We start from the raw sequence: 13,043 nt of genomic DNA, 5'->3' as shown, positions 1-13,043 counted from the left end.
ATGTCTTTGCCAAAGTGCCCCAGTGATTCTGAGACCCACTATCTGAAGACCACTGAACTCTATGGGAGTCTTACTGAACCTGCAGAGGTACGTGGTTTACGATGACTTCAGATCAGCCAGCTGAGCCATCAGGTCAATGCACTGCCTCCTTCAGGGCAGCCCTGCTGAACTGGATCTAGAGAAACATGTCTTCCAACCAACTCTGCTCAATCCCAGCTGCAGGTTATGACTGTGAAGGACCTCTCCACTAAGCCTTCTGGCTGGGGCATTGCTCCACATATAACAAAAGACCTGCTTCCATTCCTTCTGAGAAACAAATTACTGTAAATTAGAAAGAAGCTCCAATGTGCCTAAAAGTGATTTTAAACACACATAATGTTAAATTGAATGGAGCCTATTGTGGTTTCACACACCTTTAATCTCAGCACTTGGGAGGCTAAGACTGGCAAATCTCTATATAAAGTCAACTCCAGGCCAGTCAGAGCTATATAGAAAGACTCTGTCTCAAAAAACAGATAGATAGATAGATAGATAGATAGATAGATAGATAGATAGATAGATAGATAGATAGATAGATGGTGGGTGGGTGGATAGACGGATGGACAGACACATGCATGCATGCCTGGGTGCATAGATGGATGCATGGATGAATGGATGGATGGACAACAGGATGAGTCACAGAAGGAAAGCATGGCCCTCTGATCCGTGCTGTGGTCCTAGAAGCTTTGGACAACCTAGAAACAAGCTAGCTCTCCCAGCACGGCTCCCTAAGACACGGTTTACTAAGCTCCACTCTAAGCATCACCTCGTGACCTGCAGAGCTGGGATAGAATGCTCCAGCAATCTGATCCCCACTGCCTCTGACACAAAGTAGTTATCCATCCTGGCTAGTGGTCAGAGCCCATTGGTTATCTCCTCAGAGAGAAGTCAGCTGTTGTTAGAAAGCCCACCTCCTGGAACATTGCCTCTAGCTTTGACCATCCCTGCTTGATGAATGCATCTGAATACTCAGAGTTAAGTAGTTCCTGTTTCCTCACACTGTACCTTGCTGATTGTTCAAGATAGGTCCTGAGTGATTTCCTAGCAGGTGTGACTAACCTCCAAGTTACAGTTGGATACACATGTTTCTGCTACAGCATTAGAATCTTTTCAAGTGTTGTGGCAAGCAGCTAGAAGGGGCAGAATGTTCCCTTCTGAGCTGCAAAGTACTACTAGCTCTGCAAGAAGGCCTGCCTGCAGGGTCTGTTTACAATGCTTCAGGGCTCTGGATGGCTCCAGAGGACTTTTCAGAATCAGCCAGACCCCACACAAACCTCTGCTGAGTGGGCTCAGGTGTTCCTGCAGCCAGCGCTTGCCAGCTCCACATGGAGATGCATCGATGTAGCAGGAGCTGCCCACAGTAGGGGAGAAGTGAAGCCCCTTAGGGATGAAGGAGGCTGTCTAGTCTGGGAGCAGGGATGGACTAGAGAGGACAGGAATGGACAGAGACACACTTCCCTTTTCTTTTTGACATTGCTGTTGGGGCTGACCAACACAGAATGCCTTAATTACTTACACAGAGCCTGCCAGAGAGTGAGGGTAACAGAAGAGGAGGTGTTCTTTTCTATCCATGGGAGTTGCTGAGTGGAGAATCTTTGCTTCCTCTCCACCCTGTCCTCCCTCATCTTTGCCCTTCCTCCAGCTCAAGAAAGTAAAAAATACCTGCTCTTTGGGATAAAGAGCCAGGAGAAATTGCCTTGTCTCACTGTGTGCTCCAGTCTTCCATGTGCAGCCAGGAGCAGCAGCAGCATGAGCTTTCCTGATGATGTGCAGAGCAGAGACAACCACATGGAAGCTGGTGTCACTGAGGCCATGCCAGACTCCTGCTCGGAAGGAGATGGCCTGCGTGTGACCTTGCCTCCTCTCAGGGGCGCTGCCTAGGGATCTGTCTTGAGGTCAGGTGGCGTATGTGACAGCTTTCATTCTTCCCACAGATCATCGAGAAGCAGGCAGGGCACAGTCGGAGCCGGGTGTTCCGTGAGGTGGAGACGCTGTATCAGTGTCAAGGGAACAAGTGAGTATGTCATGTATTCTCTGGAGAGGCTTGGCCATAGAAGGGATTGCCTCTTGCCACCCCTGACTCCAGCATGTCAGTGCTTCTCCACAATTGCATGGAACTCCGTCCATCTTTCAAGGGGGAGAGGGGAAAGCAGTGCCCCTGAAATACTCTTTTCCTGCAATGCAGTCCATGTGGTAGAAGAACGAGCGCTCCTGTCTGTTTGAGGAAGAAACAGGGTTCATTTTCCTCCACGGCCTATGGAAGATGCACCAGCAGAGTGTTGCCTGGTGCAGTCTTTAGAGCTGCTCTACTACAGACACAGGTTGAAGCTCAGTGGGCTGCTTACTGCTGTTTCCCGTTCCCAGTGTAACATGTCATTACAGTGCTGAAGGTGGACCAGCAGCACTCTTTGCTTGATAACTGGGCCACAGTAACCTTTAGCCCTGTGTTACACAGCTCCAAATGAGTGGCCCTCCCACTGTGGCTTTAAATCAGGGTCACCTCCAAGATTTGTCCGTCCCCCTTTCCTTGGCAGGGTCAGCAGGGAGCTGGTGGCCTGGTATTGATGGCTCTGTCATTAAGCTTGGAGGATGGGGGCCCGCTGTTGATTTAACTCCAGGCACTGCCTCTACAATCTTCTTTCAAATTAGGCCATTTTGGCCATCTTATTTGGACGCCTTCACAATAGTAAAAGCCCTGTATCTCCCCAAGTGGTCAGCATTTTTTTTACGAGGGACAGATTTTTATGTTCAGCCCTGCAGCTTCTTAGTTCAGCATTAGAGACTCTACCAGGTTTATTTCGTTCTTCCAAAGGAAAAAAAAAAAAAAACCCAACACCTCCAATATCCAAGCTGGTGGCTTCCCCACTGAGTTACAAGACGACCTTGTTGGCAGAGCACTGCAATGCTCGGGCAGACAGAGAGTGCTCACCGGGGAAGGCCACAAGTGCTACAGCGGCCAGGAACGCGGCGGTTTCATTAAGCAGCGCTTAGCAGTTAGGGTCTAGCGGTGCCCACGTTAGGCCCCAAGTCTATTTGACAGATGTTTCCATTTTCTCCAGGCAATGTAAATACTGCCTCGTGATTTATGGGCAAGAGGGAGGGCAAGTAATTATTTGCTGCTTGCCTCCAGGACACACACCTACTATTCAGTGTTATTAGCCGCAATTGCTTCCAGTCGGCTGCAGATTTTATTCAGTTTAATGTGACCAGGACTTTTTATAACTCTACCTAGTGGGTTTTAGGGTTGGGGTTTGACAGCCCAGACTTGGTGAAAACACCAGAGACTAAACATTATGGAAAGATAAGGTGACCTGAATCTCGCTAACACCGTTGGCTGCTTCTCAAACATGAGTCTTTAATAAGCATTCCGATTTCATGTTGATTTCTGCCCACTCCAGCCACTGTGTATTTGTCCGTTGGATATTTATGAGTGGATGTCAGCATGTAATGCTCCCCCTTTTCTCTATTTAAGGAACATTTTGGAGCTGATTGAATTCTTTGAAGATGACACACGCTTTTACTTGGTCTTTGAGAAATTGCAAGGAGGTATATCTTGTTGAGTATGTGTTTGGACTTTGGATTAAGACCCAGAGTGGTGATCATCCATCATGAATCCCAGAGACTTCTAAAATGAGTCAAGCTAATAAAAAGGATGAAGGACTTAAAAACTGCCCTTGGTTTGGGAGAAGGGAGGCCGGAGGGAAGGATGATAATTAGCATTTTGCAGAGCTTAGAATGTCACCTGTGTGGGTAGTCTATAAATGCCTTTTCATTATAATAGGAGTCACATATAGATACTGTGGGTGATCAATTTCTCAATCCCATGTCTTGACACATTCACTATTTAACTAAATTAATGATGAAGTAGAAGCTTTGGCTTCCATTGTGACGTCTAGAAAGGCTGGACAGGGGAGAGGAGGCCCCATTGTTTGGAACACAGACTGAGGATTCAGGGAAGGACAAGAACATGCCACCCGTGAGGCAGAAAGAAGATCTGCCACCACATCGCTGTCACTGCAATGTACATTTAAGTTGCTCGTCTGACATAGAGAAAGCAAAAATGACACATTCCATCCCCTTTGCTCACCCAGCCCTAGGACACATCTGCAAGGGGACGGTTACATGAATGTGTGGAGCTGGGTAGAAGGTTATCTAGAGGGGCTTTTAGAAACAACAGAGCTAAGCTGAAGTCACACTTACCCGCCACCATGACCTGGGAAACACTGGTTAGCCTTTTCCCAATGCTATTCACGGTAGTAAAATAGAGCTCTTGGTAGCACCTGTTTCATAGGGCTGCTATGAAGACTCAGTGAGGTGGTTCTTGAGAAGCACTTAGCACCAGGCTGATAGGCACAAAGGTTCAGTAAATGCTGGCTGCACTAAGGGATACCTGAGAAATGTATTACATATTATTCTCTGCCTTGCTTTTTAAATAACTTTATAAACAATAGACATAGTGTAGGGCAAACAAAACAAACAAACAAAAAAAAACATAAACAAGCATGGGCCATTTTTAGGGTCCAGGAATGACAGCTTCAGCCCAGAAATACTGGTTTCCAGTAGTGAGCATATGTGTTTGAGTTATGTGTTTAGAATACTGGGGCAACTGGGATCCTCTTAAGCCATCACTTACGGTGTAGCACTAGTGAGCCCAGACTGTAGGATAAAGGGGATGTGGGTGAGCTCAAGGCTATGCATCTGGACCACAGTCCTTTGGAAAGGAAATGTGCACAAGCTCTGAGGTGGATTTACTGGGCAAAAGTCATGGCTCCGCCACTCACTGGTGTGTGAGTACAGGCAAGTTGCTTAACCGTTTTTGACAGAAGTTGCCCATTAATAAAGTAGGGGTGGCTGCTCTACACATTTTGTGCATTTATGTTGAGATAATGTATTTGTAGAGGATTGAACATAGAGTTCTTGTCACATAGTAAATACGCAATAAAAGTTAATCATTGCCAACAAAATTAATAATGTAAAGGAGAATGTTTAGGAGGAAAAACAATCCTGCATTTTCAGCATCCCCACCACCAGGGCTTTACTTATGCAGTGAAGGTAGGGAATTTCCACTGGAAGGCCTGTCTGTGTTCTTCTCTGTGTCTGAGTTCATATGAAGAGGAGAAAGTGTCTCTAAGCCCCCCCCACACACACACACACTCACACATAGCCCTGTGTGTTTTCATTTTTAGTTCCTTTTGAACTAATTTCAGAAGCCAGATCAGCCCCGGTGGCATTAGGATCTTTTTGCCTTATATTTAATTCTTCTGCATCTGAATCCTAACAGATAGGCATAGATGGTAGCAATCTTGTGCGGTAGAAATACGCTGGTCCCACTGCACCAAGCACCACAGTTGGTGCTAGACATTAAGCAATGAGTAAGCCTGTGCCCCTACCCCAAACTTAAGAAGCCATGCTTACCAGAGCCTACAAAGCCATTCTCTCTTGTCCCTGTGTTCCCCAGGTTCCATCCTAGCGCACATCCAGAAGCGGAAGCACTTCAATGAGCTAGAGGCCAGCAGAGTGGTGCGGGATGTTGCCACTGCCCTTGACTTCCTACACACTAAAGGTGATCTAAGCCTTTGCTTTGGGTGGGCAGGTTGAGCTGGCCAGACTCTGGGTACCAAGGTAGAGGGCAAAATTCTAGAAGGGAACCTGTCCAAGAGGTGGTACATCTGGCACTTCATGATTCAAACTTGTCCACCTAGAAAGGAGAGGGGATGTGGAAGGTGGGGGATGGTAAAGTGACAAAGATAGAGGCCCAGGAAAAAGAAGGGGTGAAAAGACTGGATTTCACAGTGGCCAAAGCATGCGTGGGTTTGTGCACTGTGACTCTATGTAGGTAATGCTTCGTTTCTTTCTTAAAATTCACTTGATTTTTAATTATGCATGTATGAATCTATGTGTGGTATATGAAAGTGGAATACCCAAAGACACCAGAAGCATCAGATTCCCCTGGAGCTAGATTTATAGGTGGTTATGAGCCTGATGCGGGTGCTGGGATCCAAACTTGTGTCCTCTGGAAGAATGATTAACACTCTTAACCTTGGAGCCATCTCTCTAGCCCCGCTTTTTCTTTACAAATAATGTAAAACTCATAAATGAATGGTCCATTCCCATGTGAGCATTTTAGCATCATTCCTCTTCATCTTTTAAAGGGTATCACCTGTATCTCTCTCACACTGTCCTGATAGGGTTAGGTAGTCTTGTGTATCTCTTCTGTAGTGAGCTGAATCTTTTTGCACATCCATAAGTCTGTTGGATTATTACATACATTTTTTAATTCCATAGAAAACTGAGTTGTTCTCTTGTATCTCTCCTGTGTCCCTCCTGTAGCACCCACCCTGTGGCGTTACAGTGAGAATCAGGAAAGGTGACAGTGTCCCCCATGGTAGTTAACACATTACACTTGACTGTATCTTCTGTATGTCCTATGAGCCTATGTGTGCACACATGTCAGCAACTATACCCATGTACAGTGATGAGGTAATCATGCACAGTTCTTGTCGTGTATATGTGTACGTGCACAGTATATACAGAAGATTCACACAGCTACGTACACAAATTCATATATAATAAAGGCTTAGAGCAGTGCCATATATGTGCATACATATAAATGCATTATATTATATATATATATAGCCTCCGGCACAGAGTAGTCCTCTGTCAAATGTTACTTACTCTACCCTCTCCCACTCGACATGGTTTTTATTCCTAAAATTACTTTGCTTGAAGTAAAGCATTCTCCCTGGTTTGGGCGAGGAATGGAGGTAGAGCAAATCATTTGTGAGTTAGTCCCACTCCCTGCACAACCGTGGCTGTGAGTGCCCAGACCCAGCGGTAGCCACGCCATGCATGTACCCCACTGTCAGACACATGGCATATCCAGGTGTGGCAGGTGAGCAGAGGTTCAGGTTCATTGACTCCTCCTGGTTCCTTGGTGGCTGGAAGTGATCTGCAAACTGCTGGTGTCCATGCTGGGGCCCCGACTTTGCACCTGGGCTGAAAATTCCTAGAAGGGGTGTCTTTACTTTGCTCAGCATGATGAATGGAAGTGGCTCTGTTTCTGAAAGCTGGGATGCATGCAGGTAACACCTGCCTGACAAAGATTTACAACTGCTCCCCAAGCAGCCTCTACAGATTGCAAAACTGGGTCATGCTTTTCACAGGAGCCATACCTTGGAGGAGGGGTAAAGGCAGTTTTATTTTTTATTTATTTATTTATTTACAAAAATGCACTAAAGGGAATGGAGGCCAGTGGTGTCTTAGGAGTTCTGAAATGCTTGTTGCCACCTAGCTGGCCCCCTGCCCATGTGACTAGAAGTCAGAGGGGATGAAAAACGATTTCCAGCTGAACTTGGCTGTTTTCTAAATAACTTCATGCTGGGAAGATGAATTGGGCAAGAATGGGTCAGCCCTGAAACAAGTTCCCTACTTTTAAATACTGGACACAGCGCAGCTTAACCTCTGGGAAATGAACCTGAGCAGCTCGATGGCTGGTGCCTTCACTCAGACAGGCCCATTATTACAGGCCGGCTCCCCAAGTCCTCGGGCTGAGGCACAGATGGGCCACAAGCACCTATTTGGCGAGTAAGGCTCCGTGTGCAGCTTGTGATCTTCTGTGGGAGCACTTGCCGTAATGGAAAATATCCTTCACTTTTAGTGCAGTGAGCAGGAGCCTGACTCAATTTGTGCACGCCGGGCCGAGTTGCTCGGGGTTCTCATTCAATTAGGAGACTGTGAAGTTACGCAGCTTGCTGGAGCTCAGACCTTTCTTCTCTAGTTTAGTGACTTCAGAGGGCTGGTCCTCTTAACAGAGAGTTGAAGAGCCACTGGAAAAGTTGACCGAGGGAGTTTGAGTGTGGCAGGTTCACTTTCCCCATTTCTCTGTATCTTCAGCTACTTCCCGGGCCTTTGAAGCAGCAGCTGTCTGGCTCTTGCTCCGTCTTCCAGGTCTTGTGTTGCAGTGCTGTGTGTTCTGTGGGAGAAGGAGGAGAGAATTCTGTCTTCTCTGCCAGGATACCATGGCCTCATTTGTTAGCTCTACCCCTTCTATGGTTAGGAGATGGTTTTTCCCCAGCTACCTTCTCGGCCCTTTTAGCAAAATGTAACACACATACACACATATACACCCGTGAGTCAGCTGCTAACTGCTGGTGTCTTCTCTGAAGAGCAGTGTGCTCAGCCAACAGACATGCTATGTACAGGACGTAAGGAGATCTGAGAATACTTGGGAGGATTGGAGGAATTCCAGGAGTCACATTGGAGGAATCTTTTTTTCTAAAATCAGTTACACAAGAAGAAATGAGGGAGGGCCATCCAGGCCCCCGAGATCCTCTCAAACAAGGCACTAATTATTTCTGCATCGCTCTCCCAAGCCTCGCCATTTGCAGGCCTGTTGGCTCTGCTTTGTGTCAGGTGGCACAGTACAAATTCTCGGTTTTCTCTGCTGCAAATGGGCTGGCTGGGATTCATTTAGCATTTCTTATCCCTGCCAGACCTCTAAAGCCTTCACTTCAAAAGAACTTGCAGAAGCAACTGTGCTTTTGCTTTGTGTCTCTGGTCACCGCTGCCTCCTGCAGCTCGTTGATTTTTTAATGTACCATAATTAGGAATTAATCTGTGAACAACAGCATTTGAAAAAAATTAATTGTGTGTGGAATGTTTGATAATTATGTGCATATGTTAACCCCTTCTTTGCTGCTTGTCACTCCAGGCATTGCTCATCGTGATCTGAAGCCAGAAAATATACTGTGTGAATCTCCCGAAAAGGTACCTAGGGCCTGGTTTGGGATATTACAGTTCATGTAGATCAGGAATACTTACCTGCTTCGATGCAGGGAGTTAGAAGTTCCCCTGGAAACGTGCCAAGTGCAGCTGATTATGAACACATAAGAGGAGAGAATGTGGAGAAAGGGAACCCTCCTCTATTGCTGGTGTGAATGTAAACTTGTACAACCACTTTGGAAATCAGTCTGGCACTTTCTCAGACAGTTAGGAATGCTGCTTCCTCAAGATCCAGCTATACCACTCCTAGGCATATATCCAAAAGACACTTAAGTATACATAAGGACATTTCCTCAACCATGTTTGTAGCAGCTTTATTTGTAATAGCCAGAACCTGGAAACAACCCAGATGTCCATCAACAGAGAAATGGATATAGAAATTGTGGAATACTACTTAGCAATTAAAAACAAGGAAATCATGAAATTTGCAGGCAAATGGTGGGATCTAGAAAAGATCATCCTGAATAAGGTATCCCAGAAGCAGAAAGACACACATGGTATATACTCACTTATAAGTGGGTACTAGACCTATAAGATAAGATAAACATAATGAAATCTGTACACCTAAAGAAGATAAACAAGAAAGAGGACCCGGGGTAAGATGATCAATCCTCACTTAGAAAGACAAATGGGATGGACATGGGAAGTAGGAGAAAACAAATAACAGGACAGGAGCCTACCACAGAGGGCCTCTGAAAGACTCTTCCTAGCAATATATCAAAGCAGATACTGAGACTCATAACCAAACCTTCAGCAGAGTGCAGGGAATCATAAGAAAGAAAGGGGAGTTAATATGACCTGGAGAGGACAGGAGCTCCACAAGGACCAAATATATCTGGGCACAGGGGTCTTTTATGAGACTGTTTCTCCAACCAAGGACCATGTATAGATATAACCTAGAACCTCTGCTCTGATGTAGCCCATGGTAGCTCAGTATCCAAGTGGGTGGCCTAGTAAGGGGAACAAGGGCTATTTCTGACATGAACTCAATGGCGGGCTCTTTGACCTCCTCCCACCCCCGAGGGAGAAGCAGCCTTGCTAAGCCACAGAGGAGGACATTGCAGCCAGTCCTGAAGATACCTGATAAGCTAGGGTCAGATGGAAGGGGAGGAGGACCTCCCCTTCCAGTAAACTTGGAAAGGGGCAGGGAGGAAAAGAGGGAGAGAGGGATTGGGAGGGAAGGGGCTACAGCTGGGATACAAATAAATAAATTAAAGTAAATAACCTGTGATTAATATTAAAAAAATAAAAATTATTGAAAAAAATGAACACATAGGCATGTTGTATCTAATATGTAGTGTTCCCACATTCCAGCCAGATGTAATCCCAGCACTCAGGAGGCTGAAACAGAAGGGTCACCATGAGTTCAAAGCCAGCCTTGGCTACAGAGTGAGACCCTGTCTGAAATGACCTCCACACCCCGAAAAAATTTTTTTCAGATAGTTAGTTCTTGTGCCTTTTTGATCGTATCACCTGTTTGATTGGCTTCAGCCTATAAGCTCATTAAACATGTGAGCCTTGCACAGCATTACAGCTTTCTATCACAGTGCTTCAGAGTAGTTGGTGTGAGTCAGAGACAACTAAAAACTCTTTATATGGCTTCGTCTCTGCCCATAAATGCTAATTGTGGTATGGTATTATGCCAAATGGTGCCCACTATTAGAAGTAATAATTAGGAAGCATGTTCTTTGATAAGAGTTTGTTTATATTCCTATCTCCAAAGGTACTCATTAATAGTCAAATACTAATGCTGGTGTTAAACAGTGTACCCTATGTAAACATTACCTTAGCACATCTACTAGCAAATGGAAGTCTCTGCATTTCCTTAAGAGTGTATGAATTTACCAAATTCTGTGTTACAAGTTGATAGCAGCGGTAGGCCACATGCACAGCTCCATGTGTGTGCATGCACGCACTTATGCAAGAACAAGTCTTGGTGCAGAAGCCTTAGCTCATAGGGAAGGAGGAGCTGGGCGTGAATAGGTGAGCCAGCCAGTCCACACAATTCTTGGTGGGGATGTCAATGTATTAGCTCAAGCAAAATTTTGTGACTTCTGCTAGTTGAGGTAATGCACGTCTTTAATCCCAGCACTCGGGAGGCAGAGACAGGCAGATCTCCGTGAGTTCAAGGACAGTCTGGCCTACACAGCAAGTTCCGGGACAGCCAGAACTACACAGAACCTGTCTCAAGAAACAAAGAACAAAAACAAAGATTTTGTGACTGTGCCTTCCTGTCAGTGGTTCTGGCATACACCTTCAAAATGTATCATTATTATGATCATTAATAATAATTACAGCTTACATTTCAAATATTCACATTGTGCCGAGCACTTATGCTTATTCAGTATTTGTGAATCATCTTAAGATGGATACTACTATTATCTTCATTGTATAGATAAGGAAGCTGATCCTTGGAGAGGTTTTAAAAAAACTTACCCAAAGTCCTTCAATGGCAAATGAAAAAGCCTGGATGAACACCAAGGCCCGAGAGGGGGTGCTCAGAACTTCCCATTACTGCCTCTGACTTACAAGGTGTTTTCAGGTCTTTGTTTACGTTGTTCTCTGTGATACATGCTTCTTGCCCCTTTCATGGTTGAAAAAAACCTAAATTTTAAGAGAAGCTAAGTGTCAAAAGGCATTATCAAGAAACTTAGAAGATAACTTGAATAATGGGAGATAATATTTGAAAGTCATATATCTGATAAGGGTTTAACGTCCAAAATATGTAAAGGCCTCCTAAAACTCAGCAACAGAGCAGCAACTCAATTCTGAAATAGCCAAAGGGCTTGAACAGACTTTCCTCAAGGAAGATTTGCAGATGGCTAGCAAGCACATGAAAAGATGCTCTGCATCCTTAGTTGTTAGCAAACTGCAGGTCACAGTGCCGGTGAGACACGACTATGCACGCACCACACAGGCTGGCTGTGTTTTTAATAGAAAGTGAGTGATGATGGCGAGCATGTGGGTAAGCTGGAATCCTCGTACATCGCTGGCGCTGGGAAATGTGGGAAATGGTTTGGCAGGGCCTCCAGAGGCTAAGGGTGGGAGCACTGTGTGACTCAGCAGTTCTGCTAGGTATGTGCCCAAAACGGAAAAGAGAGACTAAAACAGGTATTTGTAGGTAATCTGTATAACAATATTATTCACAGTAGCCACTATGGAAACAGCCCTGTGTCCATCAATAGAATGGATAAACAAAATATGATCTTTACATACAATAGAATATTACTCAACCCTAAAAACAGAATAAAATTCTGATACTTGCTATAACATACATGAATCTTTGAAAACATTTATGCTAGGATTGGAGATAAGACTAGAGCATTAGGCTAACATGCACAGGCTTGAGGTTCCTTTCCCACCTTTGCCCAAAACAACAACAGCAAAAGCATTTATGCTAAGTGAAAGAAACTACTTATGTATGTTCCAATTACATAAAATATCTAAAACAGGCCAATTAATCAAGGCAGAACTAGAGTTGCCTGAGCTGGGGCTCAGAATTGGGCAGTAATTGATAGAGTTTAGTCCCCACTTGGAGGGATGGAAGAATTTTGGAAACTGATGGTGGTAACGGTGTTTATTATTGATGACGCTAGATCATACATTTAAGAATTGCTAAAACAGGGAGGTATGGTGAATACCTTTAATTTCACACTCAGGAAACAAGCAAGTGGATCTCTGTGAGTGTGAATCAGCCTTCCTGTCGAGGCACTCACTCTGTAGATCAGGCTGGCCTCAAACTCAAGATCCACCTGCCTGTGCTTCCTGAGTGCTGGGATCAAAGGTGTGCGCCACCACGCCCAGCTAGGTCACAGCAATCTTAACACCATGTAGTTCAGCCTCTTCTCCCTTAGGAAACAACAGTGTGGGGACGAGAAGAGGTGGGAGTCAGCCCTCAGTTGCCTAGCTAACAGAAAGACAGTAACTATGGCCTGGTAGATAGAGCAGCTACCATCGACAGCCAAGTCTCTGTTAGTCATCTGCTGTCCCCATGACCTCCAGCTTCTTATGACAGGCCCTTTTGTCTTCCTTGGCAGGTGTCTCCCGTGAAAATTTGTGACTTTGACTTGGGCAGTGGAGTGAAACTGAACAACTCCTGCACACCCATAACCACACCAGAGCTGACCACTCCGGTACGTATGGCCTAGCATCCTATGTCCCTGCTATTGTGTGTACGGAACATCTGAATCTGTGACGCCCAGACAGAGAGATAGGAAATGAAA

General features: G+C 45.3%; 1 protein-coding gene across 14 annotated transcripts in view; it reads left to right on the top strand.

Moving 5' to 3' along the window:
* Positions 1-13,043, top strand: part of Mknk1 (MAPK interacting serine/threonine kinase 1) — a 42,385-nt gene that overhangs the window by 20,314 nt on the left and 9,028 nt on the right. For all 14 annotated transcript variants that reach the window (XR_009590669.1, XR_009590670.1, XM_021659444.2 and 11 more), the window contains 5 exons: positions 1,974-2,053; positions 3,512-3,585; positions 5,498-5,602; positions 8,750-8,805; positions 12,858-12,953. Coding sequence is in view for 12 of the 14 variants with exons in the window: in XM_021659444.2 (XP_021515119.1) it covers positions 1,974-2,053; positions 3,512-3,585; positions 5,498-5,602; positions 8,750-8,805; positions 12,858-12,953 (411 nt within the window). In the remaining 2 variants the exon portion in view is untranslated. The remainder of the gene's footprint in view (positions 1-1,973; positions 2,054-3,511; positions 3,586-5,497; positions 5,603-8,749; positions 8,806-12,857; positions 12,954-13,043) is intronic.

This window comes from Meriones unguiculatus, chromosome 3 (assembly GCF_030254825.1).
Source record: "Meriones unguiculatus strain TT.TT164.6M chromosome 3, Bangor_MerUng_6.1, whole genome shotgun sequence".
Classification (NCBI taxonomy): Eukaryota; Metazoa; Chordata; class Mammalia; order Rodentia; family Muridae; genus Meriones; species Meriones unguiculatus.
The sequence above is the reverse complement of the archived record's forward strand: the minus strand, read 5'-3'. Positions and strand labels throughout refer to the sequence as shown.